The sequence below is a fragment of the Condylura cristata genome, unplaced genomic scaffold (genome assembly GCF_000260355.1).
Source record: "Condylura cristata isolate star-nosed mole 26May11 unplaced genomic scaffold, ConCri1.0 scaffold00022, whole genome shotgun sequence".
Taxonomy (NCBI): domain Eukaryota; kingdom Metazoa; phylum Chordata; class Mammalia; order Eulipotyphla; family Talpidae; genus Condylura; species Condylura cristata.
Window position 1 is genome coordinate 33,672,949 of NW_004567123.1, and position 23,743 is coordinate 33,696,691.

The window sequence follows — 23,743 nt, forward strand, 5'->3', positions numbered from 1 at the left end:
TCCTTTTTATAGTAAACTAGAGAGAGGATGTGCAAAGTTCAGGTACAGAAGGTGCAGTGTTTGTGGGCTCAGTGATGCCCCAAAAATAGAATCTTGGAACTACAATTTGGTAAATCTTTAATGGCCAAATACTATTCCTTCCCCCGCTAATGCAGCCACTGGAACTGTTTCCACCTCCATGCTTGAAAGAAGACACTGACCTGGAGGTTAATTCCGGTTTTTACAGCCTGTTGATTCTGTTTCTCAGTTCTTCCCGAGCCTCTGAAGTAGGCACTTAGTTAGAGAAGGACGAGAAAGCACTCAGCACAACTTGATGGTAAGACTTGGAGATAAGTCCTCCTCCATGGTATCCTTGCAAACAGGGAAACTAAGATAAAAACAAGTCCTAACCCTGTGAACTTCAGTTTCAAGGTGAGCCCCTCAATGTCAGGCAATTTCCCCCAAGATGACTTTTCCTGTTTAGTGAACGAATACATTTACGTTATCATACACATCAGAAAGTCATTAAATAGAATTGATTTAAAAAATGGTAAAATGAGCTGGTGATTTTGGTACTGATATGGAAAGGGGATAAAAGATTATTTGGAACATGATGGAGAATAAGAAACAGGGTTTGGAATCAAACCCAGAAGTCACAGAAAGCAAAACAGCAATCAGTTGGTGGTGGTGGTGGTGGTGGTGGTGGGGCGACGGTACCTTTGCAAATGAAGTGAATGAACTTTTAAAGATGATTCATTTCTTCAATTAAGAATTTTGGGCTTCTTTTTTGTACCAGATCAGGTTAGGTCATGGCAAAGTGGTTGAGAAGAAGAATGCCTGACCTCAGCTCTCACGGTGTTCAGAGCAAGCTAACAGCCAGACTGAGCATGGAGCTTTTTGATACCAGTAGTAAGAAAGTGCTAGAAATTTGAGGATTTTCCATCTGCCTGTTCAAATGCATAGCATTAAGGGTAGGCAAGGGAACCAATCTGGATGTTTTCTACATTAACATTTGCACCTAGTTAATCAGTCACTAGTTAATCAATAATAGATAAAAATGGATTAGCTTGTTGAGACAAATATGTTTCCAAAGACATAGTCTAGAACTGAATCATCAACAATGGTTTGAGCAATAATACCTAGATCACGTCATTTTTCTCAAATGACTTTCTGGGACTTGATACAAGATCCATGAGACTGTTTGTAGCACAAGACAAATACCTTAGTCATGAATAGATTCTCAAAGCAACTTTGACACTGCTGTGGAAATTTATATATTCCCCTAACTTTACATTATAGGCAGTTGGATTCCTTCTGAACTGGGTAAATGGAATGTGTTATGTAGACAGCTTTAGTTACAATTAACTCACTTGTTCCTATTGTAGTTCACACTTTGGTCTAATCTGGCCCAGCAAACCAATTCTTCTTCCCGATACTAATCCGTAGCGCAGATTTTAATCTCCAACAATTCATAACTCATTCCTCCAAAGCCTGAAAGCTGGCTCTTGTCAGTGCAAGCATTCTCAAGCTGTGTATGCAGATCTCCGGGGAGACAGTAAGGGCTTGTGGGATGAGTGCACAGTCTTTTTAAATGCTCACTTCGATGAGTGGAATTTGCATCGAACACTTAGAATTTTGCTCTAATGATATCTCAGTAGAGCATAATTCAAGTGAGAGTTAGATCCACCGGGAAACATCTTGGTCCCTGCCCCAGACATTTGGCAACATCTGGTGTCACCTTCGGTCGGCACACAGAGAGGCTCCGGGCATCCCGCTGCAGTCAGCTGTGGGGTGCGGGGCCTCCGAGCCTGCCAGGGCATCAGACACGCTGGTGTGAGCGCTGAGCCCCCAGCCCATGCCACCTGGCCTTCTGTGGAGGATGTGACTAGAGTGTCATGAGGGACAGGGCTGGCGGACCAACGCAGCTCAGGGACACTCACCCCTGCCCGCCGTAACCGGAAGGTCAAAAGAGTGAGCACTAGTTCTAGGCATGGATTTTAAGGAGGCATTAAAAAACGCAACAGAGATAAATATTTTAGCACAAAATTGCAAAGGAAAATCTCCGTCTGTTCTGCTCCCCACTGTCTCTGGTGAACCCTCTCATCCCCACTCCCTACCTCTGGCCTACACTTGAATTTCCTTGTGCCACTATTTGTGATGTTCTTAGCTTCTGCTTTTTTATAAAGGGCTCCTCATTTTAATTTTATAGCCTGAAAATTATGTAGCCAGGCCTGGGTCATGCTTCTATGATTTTATCGGTGATTTTTACAATGAATTATTAAGATAGGGAGAAACCCAAAGCTTTTCTGAAAGTCGGAGAAGAAGGCACCTTCTTCAGAAGGCTGAGACGGGACCCCCAGCTCTGTCAGGTGCTACAGTCATTTATTACCAGAGAAGTTTGTATTGAACCCTACAGCTGAATTGTCCTTTCTATAAATGCAGTTGTTTTGGATTATTTTTCCCTAGTTCCACCAAGAAACATGCTAAGACAAGCTTATCCTAAGTTCATGCCAGGCTAGTTGATGAGTTAACTATTTTAAGCTCTTCCGGCGCTTGAACCTTTTTACTACCTTAATGTGAATTTTTTTCCAGGTCACTTGCTAGTGAACTTTGGAAAGATTTGGCAAACGGACCTAAACGCTCACCCAAGCTCAGACTCAGCACCTTTCTGCTGAGGCTCTAAGCTGAAATCGAAAGATGGAACTGGTCTTGAGAATCTCATTAATAACAAGGACAGATATTTGTTGTATGGGCTGTTTCTGTACTTCTGATCCAGCCCAGCAGGTAACTTTAGGAAGCAATTAGGAGCTGATCTTTGTGACTTTAGGATCTGAGTGGCTCGTTTCCACTACTTAGTGGAAATCAGAATCCATGTCAGTGATGTCTCAAAATCAATCTCAGGAGCGGAACCTGCCTTGAAGGAGACAACAGGGCCGGAGGGCTGGGGCGGGCGGTCGGAAGCCCCAGGCTGAACGGCCTGTGCTGCGACCGACATGTCGGCTGGGGTCCGAGTCCCGAGCAGCCCTCTGTGACGGGCGCTCTGTCATGCTCTGACCTCGCAGTCTGCTCAGCCACCCAAGGCCAGCGTGACTGAGGGACACTGTGCAGCGTCCCAGGCCGCTGTGCAGCTCAGGGGCCACCGGGCGTTACTTACGCTTCAGTAGAGTGTTCCCAGGGGAGACCAATTGAAAGTGTGGAAACCCTGCAGCCTGGGCCCCCCACCCCAGAGGAGCCTGGGGTCCAGGGCAGCCCTGGATGGCCAGAGGGCGGCAGACTGAGGCTCCCCGAGGTCCCACGCACCCTCCCTCCTCCTTGCGTCTGCTGCCCCCCAGCTTTGCCAGTTCCACTCCTGTACTCCCTCGCGGCCAGACTCAAAGGCCACCATGGGTGCCCGTAGCCATTTGTCTGGATGTACTAAGAGTCAGACTTGAGGGGTGTGCCCGTGGGGCCCCCCGCAGGACAAGGAGCTTGTCCAGTTCGCTCGGGAGCACCCAGAATCAGCTGAGCCTGGAACTTTTCCACCCGATCACCCCTTATTTGCTGCTTTCTCCTCCTTCCCTCCCTCCTTGCTGCCCTCTCTTTCTCAAGTCTCCCCTCCCTGGGGCCATTCTTCAGCCACCAGCCCTAGGTTGGGCCTGCGGGAGTCATGGATGGGGCCAGGAGGGGCCGTAAGAAAATGGCAGGAGGAGGGATGATAAAGTGTGAGCAGGAGGAAGGCAGAGAAGAAACTGGCGGAACCACGAGACTGGAGTTCGGGGTGCCCAGGGGGTGATTGGGCTGGCTTGTTGGGGCAGCGGTCCCGGCCCCGCAGGACGCTCGAGTCTGTGTAGGGAACGGGGTCTGGACTTAGGAGACTTGAGAAGAAACCCTGGAGCAAGGAGGAGAGCTGCCAGGTTGGGTTTTGAACCAACCAGTGGGGCGAGCGTGCAAGAACAGAGGGGGGTCTTCTGGAGGGCGTGGCTGTGGCCAGCCAGAGGACCTTGGGCACAAGGCTGGCAGCCAAGGAGTGGGAAATGATTTTGCCCTTTCTGAAAACCTGTTATCAAAGTCCAGATTCCTGCAAAGACAGTTCTGTGATACAGCGCTGGTGAAATGGCCCCTTGCGAATATTTCCCAACAAGACAAAGTGATTGAATGTTTAAATTTTGTTGTAACAAACACAATGAAGAAAACGTCTCTCCCAAGTATTTGGAGACTTTTATTCTTATTTGCAGGGATTTCAAAAAAGAGACACAAGTGAAACACAACAAATGTGTGGAGATAGTTTAAAAAATAATTTCACAGCAAGGAGAAAGCATACACCATTTTTGGCGATATGTACTTATTCATTCAAACATACAGATATAAATGTAAACTTGAGAAATGTACAAAAAGAAACCTAAAAAGGAAAATCTTTATCAAATATACAGTTCCCTTTTAGGAAAAGCAGTAGTAGAAAATGTGCAAATATATTGTATGTAAACACAATCTTTAGGCATGTTTTGAAAATATTGCAAAGTTCTCTATGTATTTTTCATTTCTGAATTCACTTTCCCCAATGAATTCAAGTCACATACCAAATGTTCATACAGTTAATTAGACGATGCCTGACACTGCCCCATTCTGCAGATGGGAAATTTAAAGCATGGAATTCACTTTCTTAGGATTACACTGAATATTTTGAAGGAGTAGCTGAACTTTGGAAGTCAAGCCACAGATTCTAAATCAACTATTATGTATATTAAAAAACAACAACAACAAGCAGTTTACCATTAGAACACACACATACACTTGCACAGTTTTAAAAGATCGAGCCCCTCATTAACACTGAAAGGAAATACATGGAGTAAATAATTTCAGGATTCCTTAAAGTAATTCTTGAAACAGAGGTACTGGCTCATTCCCAGTTCTATTTCTATTTCAACAAGCAAAAATGCAATGTCACGGGGCTTGCTACCTTCAACTCACATTTAGCTTTGCTGGAGTTATTAAGCAGGTATTTGCTGAACACTGAGTTCCAACAGATGGAGTATTGTTTTTACTCAATCCCTGATATAATTCAGCTGCCATAGGTCTTTCATTTTGGAATCTAAGCTCATTCTTGAGAAGTGAAGAAGAAAAGCTGGCTTTGACAGGGTGTGGGCAGAAACATGTAGAAGCTTGCACATAATGAACTCACAAGTACCCAGCCTGCTTTTCATGCAGGGAGGGGCTGGAGGAAGCAGGACCCTGGGCCATTTTATTATGAGTCAGGATAGGCACCTCGGAGCACCTGGATTCCAAACTCTCAGCCTGCTGATGGGTATGATCTTAATGAAGGCCAGCATGTACGTAGGCATAGGGCTTCTGGATCAATTGTGCAGATGAAAGCCTGAACACCAGGTCTTACGTCTTCTTTAAATGTTACTTCTTGCTCTGATTTTTTGGAAACTTTCTTCTGGTCCTGCAGAAATCATAAGCACCAGCCTTGCGGGAAATTAAAAATTGTGGCCCCTGGTCTCAGTAAAAAAAAAATCTGGGGAAAAAAAAGCATACCACAATTATATGTCAAAGAAGTAAATTAAGCTGAAGGAATTACTGTGCTAAAGCCATAAATAGCCACGGGCTTTACCCAACGTGTGGTTTGCCTTGAGCTGCATGGGTGCTGTCCTGGCTGAAGACTGGGACTTCAAAGTTAAGCTGGGATCCCGTCATTGCCTGCCTTGATTTCAGCACTGTTGATTTTGACAGGTTGCCCCCAGGGACGCAGCCACCTGGGGAGGGTTTCCTTTGGGGCTCAGCTAGAAGTTTCATTTGTAATGTATGTTCCCTTAAATAACCTACTCAGGATTTGGTGGAGTAACTGAAGAAATGCTTCCTTGTTTGCTGTATGCACTCAGGACAGATTCCGAAGGGTCAAAACGGCTGTTGACTTGCTCACTAGCTGTAGACTTGACAGCACACAGTCTAAAATATTTAGCCACGAGGTCTAAAGGATTGCCAACGGGTCCTTCACAGAAAAAGCGTGTTCTCCCCAGATAACCCACACAATCACCACAGCAGCATTGCGTGTTAGCTGAGCATGCCGCCGATGCCTGCTCTGGGCTCCACACTAGCATTCGCATCCACTTTCTGGACAGACGCCCTGCAGCTCCTCGCTGTACCAGGGAAACTAAATCACAGGTAGCGAGTTTAAGTAACTGCTCCCCGGTTCAGAGTCCAGTCTGCCCACTGGCTCCCCCCTCACACTCCTTGGCTGCGACACCGGATGCCCACCTGGGGTCTACCGCTGGTGGAAAGCAATGGGCAGCTCCCGGCTGGGCACGAGGATGCCCAGGTGCAGCGTCTCCACAGGCGCGTGGTCCGTGGCCACGATGTCGTATTTGCGGACAATCTGCAGCACACAGGCACAGAGGAGCAGCGTCAGCCCCCCCTGCCTTGTGGGGCCCCCGGAACACAGCCTGGAGGCCAGGCAGGTCTTACCCAGCAGACAGCGAGAAGGAGCTGGAGTTCTGCTAGTCGGCGCCCTATGCACATCCTTTTCCCGATGCCGAACGGGAGGTGGGCGAAAGGATTGATCCTTTGCTTCTCTTCAAGCCATCGTTCAGGTCTAAATTGACTTGAATCTCCAAAACTTTCTTCATTGGATCCCAGCACCTGGGTATTTAGCATCAGCACGGTCTGCAAAGGCAGAGACCCAGCCACGTTAGAAAAAATGGAAGGAGATAGTTGAAGAGTGGCGTTCACACGTGACCACCTTGAGATGTAAAGTAAGTCCCCCCACACCCCCCACTGTCCGGGGTTAAATGGTGGTGGTGGTCAACAGGCATTGAGCTTGAAAGGGCCCAGGTCCCAAATAGGTGAGCTTAACTTAACTATTTTATATCACTATTTTATACCACATTCTCTCGCCAGCTCCACGGGGTAGATTCTTCATGATTCCCATTTTACAGATGTGCAAAAAGAGGCTCGTGGGTTTTGCGTAGCCCACTCAAGGCTACCCCTGCACCCAGGACCCCTTGTCTGCTCGCTGTGATTCCTTGTACTGGCAATGCAGTGTGTGCGTTTTGCGTGCAGCACACAGAATGAAAGCTCTCCCTGCGTTCTGAGGGAACCTGACGACTTGGACCAGGTATCTTCCGAAGCCCTATCAGCTGCTGATGATATAAATTTTACTTACTCCTTTGGGCAAAGCATATTCACCCAGAACCGTGGGCTTGTCCAGCGTCCGAGTGGTGAACGGCACACTGGGAGTCAGCCTGAGGGAAGGGAATCAAAGGCGAGAGGGGGAACAGGTCAGATCAGATTCTAGCTGGAATGCGAATTCCGGTTAAGTAAATAATTGCTGCAGCCTTGCTGGTGCTGCAGGGGTTAAAGTCTCAGATCAAGCTGTTGCCAGCCACTGCAGGGCAGGAGTTCTATCCCCTGCCAGGGAGTGACCCACAGGGCAAAGCAGACCTGCTCCCCTCAGCAGTAGGTTTCAGTGGATCTGCCTGTTCTGCTCCCCACTCTGCTCTGGGGAATCATCTCACCCCCGCACCTCTGGCCTGTACCCCAGTTCGTGTATCATAAATATATAAAATAATCTTTGAAAAAAAAATACTTGCCACACAAATCCACACTCAAAAAGGGGACACAGGTGTAAGCGCCTGGTTAAATCAGGAGCTTCATTGCCTTCCAGACAACAGTCAGCCCAGAGCCCCAAAGTGCATCAGTTACGTTTTCTACCTTTGGGTGCTTGGCAAGCAACAGACAGCCCGAAGCTGCACTGTCTGCTCAGCTGTGACTGGCTGCAGGACGGTAGGAAGGGGGGTGGGCTCAGCTTCTCTGGGCTTTCAGCCTCCTGTCTCGCTGCCTGCCTGCCTGCCTGAGTGCCAGCCCCTGCTTCAGCACTAACAGCGTCTCAGACACCTGACATGCCAAGATTCCTTTTCCAATTGCCTGAATCAACCATGAACGGCAGGCCTGGGATGGCTGCCCCCAAATGACCACAACTCCTAGGGAAAACGATCTGTCTCTCCCCCCCCCCGCCCCCCGCTGGCGTTTGCAAGCAGGTGTTTTTCTCCCCTGCTGATTGTCTGATTGTGTCGGCTGTGCCCCCACCCCAGGCTGCGTGGTGCCGCGGGGTTCCCCAAACTCAGTCCAGGCTCCAAGGTATGTATTTGTCGTGCTTCAGCTCAAGCCTGATGTTTTTCTAGGTTTCTCCTGTCAACACTCCATGAAGTTAGTTATTTCCTTCTGATCATAAGATATAGGTTTTGTTCTCCAGCAAGGATAAAGGAATTTTCAAGTAACCTCTACCAGAGGCCTGAAACCAAAGCAGTGTCTGTGTCTTATCACATAATAACATGGTTTCCTGCTGAGCGTTCATGCTGTCCTTCAAGCGTGCCCAAGATCTTAATTAGCACTTAGAGCCTGCACTGCAACGTTATCATTACTGATTGAAGGAAGGCATGGACTTTCCAAGGTCTAACAGAATTTCTCCAAATGTTTAGGAAGTGAGTAACAGATAAGGAATATGCTCCTGAGGCTTGTTCTGCAATTTGTTAAATGTTCGTGAATCAACTTGTAAGAGAACAGCTTTCTGACATATTCACATTGGCTTGGACAAGTGTTCTACCTCATAGATTCTTTCAGACAGGCTCTTAAATATGGCATATTCCTCAAATCCTCTGCCCGGGGGATCTGGTTTTCATGCAGCACACTCTGAATTTCCTTGAGAAGCTTTTGTTGCACATGGCAATTGCGAGATAGGTTGTAGAGAATCCACATCAAGCTGTTTGCTGTCTGAAAGTCAAATGGACAAAGTTGAGTGTCTGCAAATAAACTGCTTTAAATCCAGTCTGAACTGAGCCAAAGGCAGCGTCTACACAGCCTGTCTTGGCTCATCCCTCGGCGATGCTTGTTTATGCCTGTCTGTCTGCTGTGCCTTAAATAAGCACAACGTGTGAAAAATCAGATTTATTTTGCAAAATGCATCTATTAAGGATAGCTTATGTACTGAGGGAAGTGAGAGGAAATCCTTTATATACTCAACTGGGTGAAGATACTTAAATATGCTTTATCACAAAACTAGTTTGAACACAATTGAAAGCAGGTTAAAGTGATGGAAGTCAGATGGGTGGGTTGCAGGCACTTCCGGCTCATTGTTCCGTTGTTATGCCAGATGTGACCACTGGGGGAGAGCTGGGTGAAGAATCCAGAAATCTAGAACTGCAAGCGAACTTATAATTATCAAGAGAAGCTTTAATATTTAAAAAAAAATTGTATGGAGGTAAAAATGGCTTACGATACTGTGTATGGCTTAGAGGTCGAGAGCCGGCGTCTGTGACTCCAGCACACCCACCACCAGGCACCTGTGGTCGTCCACCAACAACGTGTTCTTAAAGCTGACTGTGGGGGGTACCCTGGACTGTGTGTGGGGTCGTCATTACACCTAAGCCTAGACCCCTAAATCATATGCAGAGTTATAAACTGACACCCCCTCAGTCAAGATGACACAATGAAAGTAAAACAGAACTTCAAAAAAGTTTCACTGAAAATGGCTTCATGTAGGGTCCTCCCTGGTGGCACAGGGGGTTAAAGCGCAGCACTTAGAAGCTAAAGCCACTTCAGCATGAGTTCGATCCCCGCCTGCCCCACAGGTGACCCACAGGGCGCGGCAGACCTCTCCCGACCCACCCGCTGCCCCCCTCAGCAGTGTACTTCATCCATCTGCCTGTTCTGCTCCCCACTCTGTCTCTGGTGAATCCTCTCACTGCCCCTGCACCTCTGGCTTGTACCCCAGCTCTGTAGGCATAAATAAATAAATCTAGAAAAAAAAAGAGGAAAATATTGATATAAAAATTGAATGCAGAAAAAGAGCTATAGAATCTAGGATTGTTGCTAACAAGAGCTTTGTTAAAAAATAAATTCAATATGGGGCCCTCCCTGGTGGTGCAACAGATTAAAGCACAGCACAGTGAAGCTGTCCATAGCCACTGCAGCAGGAGTTCGATCCCCGCCCCGGAGGTGACCCCACATGGCATCGCAGACCCTTCCTGTCCCCCGCTGCTCCCCTCAGCAATGCCTCTCAGTAGATCTGCCTGTTCTGCTCCCCACTCTGTGCCTAGTAAATCCTCTCATCTTCTGGCCTGCAGCCCAGGTCTTGTAGGCATAAATAAATAAATCTTTTTTAAAAAATGAATCAAGATCATCAACTCCACTGGAACACTTGTGGGTTCTTGTGTTAGGATTTTGGCTGTACCCAGTATCAGGACTAACAACGGCTTTCGGGCAGAATTCTGGCACTTAAAATGAGCACTTTTATTTAAATTGAAATCAAGTTTCCTCAAATTCACTCTGCTTACAGTTAGTTTTCTGCAGCAGAAATATGGCTGGGCGGGTAAAGACTCTTCCAGGATGCTTACAGTAAGTGACCGCCCAAGTTAAGCACTTCAGGGTAACTAATACTTGTGACCCCCCTGACCACTCCACTGTCAAAAATCTAGAAGACCCACCTGGTTAAGAAGTACAGTATTCCGTTTGCATGTCTCTCCCTAACACCCTGCCCTGGGTTTCTCACTGGAGCACGTGGGTTCTGCTCCTTCACGTTTCAGTGCAAAGGTCCAGCCTGGGCCTCCTGTGTCACCTGTCTTGGGGGTTTGCCTCTTTTGGGGGGTAAGCGAGCGCTCAGGTAATCCAGGGAAAGGGGCGCTCAGTGCCTCCTTAAAATCTCCAGAAGGAACTTATGCTGTTTATTTAGCAAAGGACTTGAGCCCCCCACCCCCACCCCTCATCCCTTACCGTCTCCACTGCAGCCAGCTGCAGCTCTGTGACCGAAGCATATAATTCCTTCTTGGAAAGCTGATTGCGGTGATAAATGTCACAGAGGAAGTCTTCAGAGGGTCGCTCCGCGTGTTTCTCTAACCGGTTGTCGATGCAAGACTTCACTAAGGGAAGAGAGGACAAGGCAAAGGAGTTAGTCGGTGAATGAGGGCGAGAAGTACCCGCATTATGTCTTCCTTGCACCGTCTGAGGCCGTAGGGGACCTTGCCTGAGCCACTGCATCCGCATCCGGACTGGCCACGGGGACCAGCCACCGCCCTCCCCAGCAGCCCCGCCCGGCGCAGGAGCTCGGCTCTCACCTGACTTGAAGATGGTGTCCCAGGCCTGCGTGTGGGCCTGCCACACTCTGGTGTTGAGTCCCTTGTGCAGCTCCACTGGAGTCACCATCAGCCTCCCAAACGTGCTCATCATCTGAGAGGAACAGAGACCCTGCCATCTTCCTTCTGTCCCCCCACCACCTCCACCCCCCACCCCCATAGAAATCTGCCCCTCTGCAGGGCTGGGTGTGGACAAGTCCCCTGTGCTTCCCCAGAGGCTGCGTTCTGGGCACTCCCAGCCTCCCCCACTTCCCATCCCGGAGGGGTCCCCCCTCCACCCCAAGGACGCCTTTAACTTCATCGTGGGGCTGGTTGCCCCTGGCTGTGCTTCCAGAAACACTTGATCTGATGTTTAAAAAAAAGGAAAACTATGACTTTCATATTCACTTCTATTTCCAAACTTCAGCCATTCCTAAACCAACTTCTCATCGCCCACCACCCCCACACACGACTCAGACCACTCAACATCTTAAATCAAACACACTGGGACTCTAAAAATAGCTGTGTGACCATGAGCCCGTCAACTGAAATACCTGCTTCACTTTGTTCAAACAAGCGACGATCTAACGTGCTTTATTACCTGTGCGCGTGGGCACACTCACGCCTGAAAACACCCAGCATGTGAGAACAGACACAGCACCGGGACAAGCCGTGTGCTGTTCGCGGAAGCCCACGCGATGCCCCGCGCCAACTTCTGTATCAGACAGTTGGCAGAGCCGCAGCTCCTGGGATGGGGATGCTCACTGTTTTGATGGCCAGGATGAAGTTCAAGGCTTCCTCCTCTGTGTTCCTCCGGAAGAGTCCAAATCTCTTCTCGTAGAGCACCAGACAGATACCTGTTAGGTGAAGCAATCGGCCCTCTTGTGCCAGAGGCGATGCTAGCGGGAGATTGGTCTGGCCCAAGCAGCAGGAGCACAGGCAGAGCGAGGGGCTGCACAGAGGTGCAGGTGTGGGGCCCTCAGGTGTCTGGGCCTGAGGAGTCTCCTGATCACAAAGGACTTGTCCTTCGTCATTCCGGCCACAGGGAGACCAGGACGGTGGCAGAGGTGCCCCGTGGTCAGCCCCGAGTGGCTCACTCAGCTGTGTCCTGTTTCTCTTGCTGTGTCGCTAGTCACCTATGGGACTCAGGTGCCTAAGGCAGTTGAGAAGCCTTGAGAGCAGGAAGGTAAAGGAGCCACGAGGAAATGCGCAGCGCTGTGTGAGAGGGACCAGCCCTTCCCGCTGATTTCTCCCCCATTGCATCTGTCCCATTTGCCAGGTTTTCTGGGTGCAACACTGTTGACTGATCCACTAAGGTCCACCACAGAGTAGAGGGAGCCGTTTTCATGCACTCATGGATCTCTCCTAAGTGCTTTTGTCAGAGTTCATCAGTGATGTCATGTAACAGGCATGGCTGGTCACAGAGCTCATTCTCCCTAGAGAACCACACTTTCGTGCAGGGCATCAGTGCATCTGTCCTCAGGGCCAGTCAGGGATGACCTAGCCTCTGAGGGCATCTCTGTCTCCCACCTCCAGGTTTCCTTGCAGCGGCCAGAGTGGCTGTGACCCAGGTCTGACCCCTGAAACCAAAGGGAATTCACTCTTGCTTTCTTGGTAGAGGGGACAAGTACCCTCCTTCCTCCTTGCCTAGAATGCAGAGGTGAGGCCAGGAGAGCCAGCAGCCATTTGGCAACAAGCCAACAAGCCTAGAATGGAGGAACAAACTCCTGAGTGAGCGTGTGTGCCCACTGCCCTCACGGTGTGCCAGCTGAGGGCTGGCTGCAATGCCAGGCACTTTTAAACGACTATAGTCAAGTTTTTAATTTGTAATGAATACATTCAAAACCTCTTCTGGGCATGGGGAAACAATTCCCAAAACATGCACTTGGTTCTCCCCTATAATCATTTTGTCACTTTCCCTTAACCTCTTCCGAGGATTTCTTATTTGCACGGGAGTCTCTAATGTGGTAACATGGTGGGACCACACCTTTCAAGGCATGCTGAGCTGGTGGGGGGGGGCAGGTCTGAACTGGGGAGTCCTCTCCACTCCCTGGCCTCAGCCAGAGTGCCTGGCACATAGGAGGTGTATGGTGAATGTTTGTTGAAGGACTCCACACAAACAATCCATCAGGCAAACAGTGCATCTGTTAAGTGTCTGGATGCATGAAAAGGCTCCCATGTCTTTCATTCCCCTTGCCCTGTTACTCTCAATATAGTGTATGGTTTTTGCTGAGTTGCTGACCTCTGAATTTGACCCTCAAAGTCACTCGCCAAATTAGACCATGAAGATAACTTACTTTCAAACGACCACTTGTTCAGCTCACTGTATAAATCTTCAATGCAGCCTTGCTCATTACAGAGCTCATCTAGTCTATCCATAAAATCAGCCAAGACCTTAAAAGAAAGAGACCACAAAAGACACACTGAAGGAAAACAGCAGCTTAAGCTTAGGTAACAACCTTGAAGTTTTACTATACAGTGTATTCCAGGCTTAGAATGCTATTGGCTATAAGCAACACTGACTCTGTATTCACCATGGAAGCTCACATCACTCCCTCATATCCTTATCCTGGGCTATTCCCTCTGCTTTTCCTGCTGAAGACATATGTTAGTTCAAGTTTCAGCATTTGATCTAAATCTAAGAAAGGGGAAACATTTCCCCTAGTAGGGATGTCAGATAAACCGGCCTGGGAACTTGTTGGCACAATATCTCAAAGACTCAGATGCTAGAAATCGCCTGTGCTCTGCCACCTTCATATCTGGGTAAGCAAGCATCTCCTTACTGGTCAGAACTGTGCTAAGCATGTTGAACTTGGAGCCAAGAAATCCACAAATTTTAGACAGAGCTTCCTCACCAAATAGCTCTATGACCTTGGACCAGTTACATAAAACAACCTAGACGCCAGTTTCCAAAACAGGGTTTCGATAATGAGTGCATCACACTTTAACAAGTCTTGTCTGGTACTGAGAACTGTACAAAGCATGTTATTTAATCTAATCCTCATCACAACCAGGTGAGGCAGACAGGTAACAAGGGAGAAAACCAAGGCTTTGGGAGTGGTTTAGGCTCTCGTCCTTGCACATATAGGTGTAAAGTGGGGAGGGGAGGGCCTGAAATACAGGGTGTGCACCTACAAATCCATCCATGTCACCAATGGAATGTTTCATTTGCACACACAATGTATTAAAGAGTACTTCCAATTTACTACCATTGGAAAATCCAGAGATTTCACATGAATGGATGCATTTCCATTATTTGTCATGGTAGTAGTAGTAGTAGTAGTAGTAGTAATAACAATAACAATAATAATAATGATAATAATAATGACAAGGTCTGGTGATAGCAGGTCGACACTCCTACGAAGCAGTCATTTGCTGGAGCCAGGGCAGCGGCTCCCTCTAGAAAAGTCACGCTTCTGTTTGCTAAAATCTCCACTGGGCCTGCCTTACACACTTACATTAACTTCCCAGCCTCTGGAAGCTTCTGGGTTTGCAATCTTTCACCTATATGATCCTATCTGCATTCAAGGTCAGTTTAAAGTAAACACCCAGAATGAAAGGGAGTAAAAAAGACATTATTATCTATTTAAACCCTGATCTTTTGGTCTCCAGTTGGCTGAAGGTTAATGTCTAAGTACCTTAGCAGGGAACAAAAAAACTGTTGAAAGAACTGTCTATCATCATTTACAAGAAATGATGCCTGCATGCACTCGTCTCTGAACACACCATATGTCATCTCATGCCTCCTTATTTTCAGCAGCCCATTCTCCCTCACTGAGTGCCTTTCTCCACCTTTTCTGTCTTGCAGACTCCTACTCATCCTGCAAAACCCAGTTCAAATAGGAGCTTCAGAGCATGATTTCATTTAGTCCTCACAGCAAGCCTATGGAGAGTGAATTGTTTCTCCCATTTTATAGATTGGGATGCTGAAGCTTAGGGAGATAAAATGGTATAGTTGTATTACATAGCTAGGAGATAGAAAGCTGAGACTTATTCAAGACTGGAGAGACCAATGTCTGCATAGAGAGCAATACTGTTTTAAAAGGAAGGTGAGGTGGGAGGAATATGGATGTTGGGTAGTTTAGCCTATTTTAACATGGTTCAAAATTGCCTCCCATTGAAGGGAGAAATTTTTGCATATACCTATATGTGTATGTGTATCTATCAATCTATACATATATATGAAACAAGCACATACATACAACTTTTGTGGTATAGAGGAAAGATCTAGAAATGTCTAGAAAGTCACCAGCTTTCCCCCCATAAACATCCCCCTTTCCCTAAAAGAGGCTGGAAATCTGGTCCCAGTCAGCAGACCTCATTGATTTTGCTGTCCAGCTTCATTATTTCCACCGGTTTCATCAGCTTCTTTTGAAACGCACTCCGGACCCTCTGCCAGTCTTCCCCTTCCCTGGTGGAGAAGCAGAATTATACTCAGAGCACTTCGGAAGGGACAGAGGGAAAGGCAAAGACGCCGTAGCTCTCACTGTGCAAACTCCCTCATCCAACACACCCTGGGAATCATGCCAAGGAATAGCCTGTGAACATTAGCACTGGGATATTTGGTGCTGGTTAAATGATATGACGAAAACCACTTTTTCTCAGCCAACGGTTATGCCAGAAAGGTGAAGCCCAGAATCACTTGCAGTCCAGGCATCTGAGGTGCCCTTGCTGGGGTTGAGCTGGGAGGTCAGAGCCCCAATTCCTAGCAGAAAGGGTCGTGAGCTGCCCCTTACCTGGAACCTGGATGGGTCAGAGATAAAACTTTTATCTTCTTTCAATCCATGGACATGCGTTGAAAGTTCCACTGGCTAACCCTCTAAAATTTAGAATGTTGCCATGGCCTCCAAATGGGGGTCAAAAGGCATGCTGCTGCCCCCAGGCACCCCATCCACACTCACCCCCCACCACAGAGTGTGGGATGCATCCCACCTCCCGTGATTCTAACTGCAGTAATTACATCCTGGAAAATGCAGCTATTGGGCATTACCCCTGGGGGAGAGAAGTGGGCTGGATTGTTTAATGCTCCCACAGCGAGGGCAGAGCAATGGCACCATGTTGTATAGCTGTGGAAAAATCTATTCTGGCACCTCCACACTCCACCCTTCTACTAGTCCTAGGTCATAACCCCTTACTCCCCTCCCCCAAAGGAAGGCCACTATCAAAAGCAAAGGCTTCCTTGCCTTTCACATCAGAGCTACAAAATTAAGGACAATTTTGTTGGTGCCTCTGGCACTGACTTCTGAACTTTCTTCTGCCCAAGAGGTGGCACTTGCTGGCATTTCTTGGATGGCCAGTAAGGGCCCTGCGGTTGTCAGCGAGAAGCCAGGTGCTGTACAGTCCCCCCCCCCCACCCTGTCTTACTGAACAGCTCCCAACTGCTCTAGTGCGCGCAGCCCCCCTAAGGGGTCCAACCCCAGGGCCCCCCCAAGTCCTGCCCGTCCCAGTTTCCACGGGCGTCAGGCGGCATCCCAGGCCCATCCTGCCCCCTGGACTCACAGGATCAGCAGCCCGTAGCCCTCCTGGCGGTAATCCCGGTACGCTTTCCACGGTTTGATCTCCAGCCGCTGTGGGTACGCGCTCTCGGTGCGGTACAGCGCTTCCAGCAGGCACGGCGAGCCCAGGTGCACTGAGTCGAAGGACCCCAACTTCATGCGGAAAATCTTGCCATACTTCTTGTGGTGCTGCGCCTGCAGCAGGTGCGAGCTCAGCGCGCATCCCCTGCCGCCCAGAGGCCGCCCAGAGGCTTCTCTGTTTCTCTCTCCTCCTGCCTCCTTCCTCCCGGGAGCCGGCAGGGACCCTGGAGCGCACGGCGCTGGCCGGCCGGGAGGGTCTGGAGCGCCTGGAGCGCACGCAGGAAGGGGAGAGGGAACGGAGGAGCGGCGAGGCACTCACCAGCGTGGCATGCTGTTTCTTGAGACCCCCTTTCCAGAGAATCTCCAGCAGGCTCCCCAAGAGTGGCCAGTTGGTGGGGCCGGGCAGGGCAGCTGCGCTCCGCGCATCCCGTGGCCCTGCCAACGGGCAGCGGGGCACCTCCCCTGGCGCGGGGGTCTGACAGGCCGGCAACGGCACAGGTCTGGGGAGCTGCCCCAGGCTGCGCAGCTGCCTTAGGAAGGGGGCCAGGGAGCTGCTCTTCCTGACAGGGGGGTTCATGGCAGCGGGGGACACCGGGCGCGAGAGGACAGGGCGAGGCGAGGACGAAGCGGTGCCGGCTGGATGTGGGGGCTGGATGCTGATGGGAAGAGAGGCGAAGAGGGCCCGAGGCGTGATGGGCGAGGCAGCGGAGGGACAGAGAAAGGGCCTCGGCAGGATGCTGGACTCTGGGCGCCGTGTGGCGCCTCCGGGCGGGCGCGGGGTGGGAGTAAGCGGGCGAGAGGCGCTGCCGAGGTGCAGCTGCGAGGGGTCTCTCGGGAGAGGGAAGGAAGGGGTGCGGGTTTGCCCTTAGGCCCGCAAGGCTGGCTTCCAGGGCTGGGGCCAGAGGCGGAGGTGCAGGGCGGCGGAGATGCTGCTGGCGCCGGCGTTCCTCCTGGCCCTGTCGTGCCGGGACCCTGTATTTATGGAGACGGGCCCGCCCCGGTGCCAATGAGCTCGCCGAGCGGGGCGGAGTGGGCCCGGCTGGCCCGGCCCGGGACGCGCGGGGCTGGGGCCGGCGGGTGCAAATAGATGGAGTCAGCGGGGGTGAGCGAGGGCGCCGGGCCTCGGGTGACCCGCGCGGCTGCTGGGGCGGGAGAGCCCGGGGCTCCACCCCGCAGATAAGCCGCGGGGCGCGCTGCTCCCGAGTGCAGCGGTCGCGCGTCCAGCGCCTCCCGCCTCACCCTGGCGGGCAGCAGCGGGCGGGCGCGGCCGGCCGCAGGGCCTCGCACAATCGCGTCGGGGCAGCGAGGTCTCGGGCCGGGAGCGCTGCTGCCGCCTTCGCGACCCAGAGCCGTGCGCCTCGCGGGAGCCAGGTCGCCGGCCCCGGCTGGGTCCTGCGGGGAAAGTTTGACACGGAAATGCACCCCAAGAGGGAATTGTGCCCCCAGGCCACAGGCTAAGAGTGTGCCCGTTGTCTCCCTGGCCGCTTCGTTTCAGGTTGCTAGAGATTTAATGAATTCTTGCAAGTGAGGTCACAGAGCCTCATCTGAGCTGGGATGGACACGCGGGGCTGCCCTGTCCCGGGGGCACCTGTCCCATCACCCCTCCCTCCCCGTGGGAAACACTCACCCTGGGCTCGGGATACCCACCTGCCCTGGCAGCCACCGCCCCACCACCTTTCCGGACCCGCCCAGTGTGGTCACACGCAGTGAGCAGCATCAAACTTGCTCTTTTAATTCAGGAAGAGAAGGTGAAGATTTTTGTTGAGAACTGATTTTTGTTGATTGTGATCCAACACAAAACTAGCGCCAGCCAGGGAGGAAGTGACACTGTGTCGTCAGTGACTGGGTCGTTTTGACCCAGGCCCGTAGGCAGGTGCTTCCCAGGCAGGTTTATTGTAACCTTGTTTGTTTCTTGAAAAGTCTGTCCTAGTGGAAATTTAGCCTGAATGCTGTCTCTGACCTGAGCATTTAGTGACGGTTCATGCTAAGAAAGGGCTCCTTATGTGGAATTTCTCTGAAATATGCCATCGGTTTGGAATGTGTTATGTCTGCTTAGAGAGCTAGTCCTTCACAGCCCTCTATCTCACTACAGGGGATCACTACACAGTATGCAACAGGTAGCAGGTGTTTCTTAGATACCCTATGTTATGTCATACCCAGGCAAAGCTTCTCAGGGCCCCTAGCAAACATTGCACTAAGAACTTGCTTCACACAAATGTTCCCATTTAGTTCGCTCAATTAAAAAAAATAAATGAACACAGACAACAGAACTTTACACACTTTACACAGTTACATTATGTCCTATGTCATGGTCTGGACTATTGGGGTTCACAATGGGGTTTTCCAGTACCTGGACCCTTGAAACCTCCCACCCCCAACACACACACACACACACATACCTCTACAGTGGGCTGGGTGACATTACCTTTCCTTAAATCAAGAAAATTTTATTTAATTGAAAATCTTCCTCACAGGGGGATCCCTCCAGAGGGGAGTAAGAATCTTTGTGGTACAAGATGTGCTGGGCCGTGATGCAAGTGCTATTCCATGTGCTGACTCGGAAGGATCAGCCCCACACAGAAGGGCCCTCTAGGGTCCTCCATGAAGCCTGCTTCCGGCCTCCCTCCGCACACAGTAAGGGCTCAGTAGGCGCTGGCTCCCACTGTCAGGTCAGTAGGGTTATTTCCCGCCTGTTCTTTTTCTCTCTCTGCAGGTGCCCTCAAGAAGAAAAGGGTATCATTTAAAGGCTGCTGCGTTTTCACAGGAGTCCAGGACTAGATGCTTTATGAACAACAAGTAGAGTTTTTGGAGGTGAAGTCTATTCTCTTAATTTAGTGTCATCTTTAGACTCTCTAGTCTTTTATGGAAGAAAAGTCCTCTTTGGGGGAAATTGGTTTCTTGTATCGTTGGGGAAAGTTCGCGGTCATTTTATCTTGGATTGTGGAAGAAAGTGAGGCTGTTTCTCTGAACCCACACTGACACCCACTTCCTTCCCTCCTTAATGAGGTGCGGCTGGATTCAAAATGACTGCTTTGAGGCCTGTCCCAGAAATTCCCTCTTCCCTACTCTGTACCTGGGCTCTGAGTCATCCTGACCAGGCTCCTCTTGGGAGTTACTAATGAGAGATCTTGAAGTGCCTCACACATGCTCGCTATCATTACCCAAACGATCCAGGCTCTGTTCTGGGAAAACTTGCCACGTCCTGAATGGATAATTATACCTCAGCCCTCATACCAAGCGACCACAGATGACAAGATCCGTATGTGGGAGTGTGTAGGTGTGTGTGCATGTGTGTGGGGGTGAGTGTGTGGGGTGAGGGCGTCCTTGCTGGGCAGTGGCTTGGTTTCTGGGTACTGAAACGCACGCTCCCTTAGAGCGGTAAGACCCCAAGGCAATAAGGTTCTGTGCTTAAAAGCTTGGGGTAAACTTGGGTGGGAGTCTTAGACTCCCTTTCTGATTTTGGAAACCATCAGTCATTGTAGGATGGTTTCATGATTGTGGGAACTTAGGGGACTTTCTTTCCACATCGGACAATGGCCTCATAGTAAACCAGGTCTCCTGAAAACAGCAGGGCTGACAGCCACCTGCTTGCAGTTTTTGGGACAAGAATACCTATCAAGTTATTAGCACAGGAGAGACCCTTGTAAGTATCACTTCTAGCATTACTGTCTCACCAGCTCAGACTCTTGCAAATTGCACAGAAGAGCAGTGACTTGGCTTCCCAATCTGCCACGCTTTATTCAACGTAATATTGTGATTTGAACTTGGGAAACTGCACCACTGAAAACAGCGAATAGCCAAGATATTCTGGCGAGTTCCTACCCCAGCTCTGTCATCTCCTCCCAGATGACCCTGTGATAATTTACGTATCTCGGCCTCCGGGCCCTCACCGCAATGTGGTGATAATCGTCCTGTCTTCCCAGCAGAGTTTTCCTGAGGCCAACAGAGCATATAGTCAAGGTTTATTTTATACTGGATGGTTCATGCTTTGAAGAACGCCAGGATTGAACGCCCAGGTCACTGAGGTCATAATCACAGTGACACTTGTTTTGGGGTTCTCTGCCCCATTCGACAAAAACTTCCTTGATATGATGAGCAGCACCTGTTTTGGTCTCTCCTACAGCATATGACACAGGCTGCTTACTTTGGCCAGCACCCAGTAAAGAAATAATAGGCAATATTGATTATTTCCTCATTTCCTGGTGAAAAGAGGAAGATCTGTATCAATATAGTTTTTGTTTCTGCAGGAAGAAGTTGTCAGTCAGTCCAGGGAACTTTGTGTCATCTAGACAGCAGTTCCACAAAACAAAAATAGTAACTTTGGGGTCAACAGCTTGAGTTGAAGTGGTGATCCAAAGCGGTGCGGCCTTGGGCTAGTCAGGCAACCTCTCTGAGCTTAGTTGCTTCATTCATAAAACTGAGAATTACTATAACTAACACTTAGAAGGGTTAGGTGATATTACATATCACAATTATGTGCCTGTATTAAAGTAACAGGTAGTATCTTGAGTTTATACAATGTTACATGTCAAATTTTTCCAAAAACATTTTTTATGAAAAAAAGGTCACGAAGACTATTTGAATCATCAGGTGAAATTAACCATTATCTTTACAGACATCTGTTTGGCATGCTAATGATGTGTCTGTAGAATTCAGTCCTACAGACTATCTATTCAGAAGATAGATTAGGGAAAAGGATGTCTTACATCTTCCCAAGTGGGTTTTCTTATGGGAAGACCAAGACAACGTGTGGTTAGGGGACAGGTGTGGGTCACGTCCCTCCATATTCACGGTGAGTGCATTCCAGGGTGAATGGTGCATTCCAGGGTGAATGGGTAGCTGTTGTTTATCAATATTCATAAAGACCAGGTAAGCAATTCTCAATCAAGAAAATCCTCAAAGAGGTCCTTGAACTTCGGGAGAGGAAGAATTTAGTTAGCAGAATATTCAAGCAGACTTTTTGTAGAAGCAAATGCCAGAAAGCCCTCAGAATCTAGGTTTTATTACCTAATTTTCCACTGTCAGAGCACAGCTATCCCACTGCCTGTATTCTGATTCTTGTGTGAGATCAAATGATGATTTCACCGTATTGTGCAGGAAGTCAACCAGAGTCCGATCCCACTGCAACTTGGGTAGAGTAATTGAAGTTTTTGTGTGTTTACACGGATACTCACAGATTCCTCCAGAATGGTGGGCTTTTCCACTGAAAAATAACTTATGTGCATCTCCTGATTTGTGTTACTGTGTCCATTAGCATGGAATTCGCTGGAAGCAAAGTCACTCAGTGCCTGGTTACTGGGCCCCTGCCATGTGGGGCTGGGATAACAGACAGCACAGAGAGAAACACAGTAGTGTGATTCTCAACAGGCAAAAAAATCAGGAGATGATGGGGGTGTCTGTGGGTCCAGGGTCTGGTGTCTGTGAAGGCTTTCCTAAGGTATTACCATTTGAGCTCAGGCTTAAATTACGAGAACAAATCAGCTGATGGAGATCTGGGGGAGAGGGGCTGAGCCCAGTTCCTTAATAACTGACAGGTTAAGGAGACCCAGAGAAGAGCTATATAAAGACTCCTGATCAGAAACACAAAATTTTTTTTCCTTTTAAAGATAAAAGGTCTTGTCTTGTATTTCAAAGAGTCTTTCTTCCCAGCTTTGCCAGCTGACAAAATGCCTCCTTCAGAGTGAAGAGCTTCAAAGGGAACCCCTGCAGTTACCCATGAACTTCCTGACCCTGTCATAACCTATGCCTAACAAGTGAAAGTGCCCACAGGTCAGACTATGATAAGATAAGTTATGCAATCCAGAGCAGGAAATAGTGTTATCCCTGAAGGTCAACAGAGTTATCCATGGTGGGGTAGGTACAGGAAGTCCCCGACCAGCAGCATCTGAATCATGTGGGCACATCCTGACTGCACCTGAACGCCCACCTGTCCCTACCTGCCCATGGGGCACCTGCCCTTCACCCCCTCTCCTCCCTATGCCTATGTCAGGGTTTGGCAGCTTTAGAGGCTGCATACTCTCTGAAAGATGTAAGTGGAGACCATTTAACACAGGTATCCCCTAATCAATCAGGGCAGGGGGCTAGGGAAGCCCTGGATGCCCCCACCCCAGTCATGGAAAATTCCAGTACTTTCCACCTCATCCCCCCAAATTTAACTACCAGTAGCCAGCTTCTGGCTCCATCTTCACTGCCCAGTCCCAGCATTGGGGTGTGGGGTCTAGAGCAGGGACCACGCACGTCACTGTGAAGTCTTCTGGGCCATTTGGTGCCAGCTTGGTGGCCAAACCCTCAGAGCAGTTCAAAAGCTGCATTTTTTAAAATATATTTTTTAAATATTCATTTATTTATGCACACAGAACTGGGGTACAAGCCAGTGAGCGGTACAGGGGTGGTGAGAGGCTTCTCCAGAGACAGAGCGGGGAGCAGCACAGGCAGAAGGATAAAGCACACTGCTGAGGGGAGCAGCGGGTGATCAGGCGCGGTCTGCCGCCCCATGGCTGGCAATGGAACTGGCACTGAAGCGGCAGCGGCCACTTGCAGAGCTGTGCTTAACCCCCTACGCCACCAGGGAGGGCCCCCGAAAGCTTCATTTTTAAAAACTCCGCTTTCAAAAGCACTCGCCTCATCAGCCTGTTTCTGGTTTCAGGCTGGGGTCTTAGATTAGGTATCAGCAGAATGTTCTAAAGTGACAAGGCCTCTGTCCACGCACGGGGCCGAGGCTCGGGGTTCCCAGTGGGGTGCCCCCACCGGAGCCGGACTGAAGACCCATTCGAAAAAAACATTTAACAACTGTTATTTGTTAGTATGCGTGTGTTCCTTTACCTACATTAGCAAACACGCTTTGAAAATTCCCAGCTATGATGTCTAGCAGGCGCTCTCCCTCGCTCCAGCTCAGAGACGCCCCAGTTCTCCGAGGTCCTCATCACTTCTAAGAGCCTAGGGGGATCCTGAAGCGACACTGCAAGAACCGGGAGGCCCCAGCGTCAGCAGGTGCAGCGACGGCTCCCTAACGTTGGCCAAGGCATTAAGCAACGGGCGGGCCCCTCTCGGCTGCCCCGCATTATGTGGGGTCAGAGGCGCGCCCGCCTGTCCCCCAGGGCCCCGGCG

General features: G+C 49.6%; 1 protein-coding gene across 1 annotated transcript; it reads right to left on the reverse strand.

Moving 5' to 3' along the window:
* Positions 1-4,398: 4,398 nt before the first annotated feature.
* LOC101624953 (1,25-dihydroxyvitamin D(3) 24-hydroxylase, mitochondrial) lies at positions 4,399-17,428 on the reverse strand. The gene is made up of 12 exons (XM_004686897.2): positions 16,956-17,428; positions 16,560-16,750; positions 15,378-15,471; positions 13,358-13,454; positions 11,826-11,917; positions 11,064-11,175; positions 10,723-10,868; positions 8,558-8,724; positions 7,118-7,196; positions 6,421-6,618; positions 6,214-6,331; positions 4,399-5,473 (listed from the first exon to the last, which is right to left on the reverse strand). Exons 1-11 carry the CDS (start codon positions 17,211-17,213, stop codon positions 6,221-6,223), a joined length of 1,545 nt encoding a protein of 514 aa, XP_004686954.1. The 5' UTR covers positions 17,214-17,428; the 3' UTR covers positions 4,399-5,473; positions 6,214-6,220.
* Positions 17,429-23,743: the final 6,315 nt, after the last annotated feature.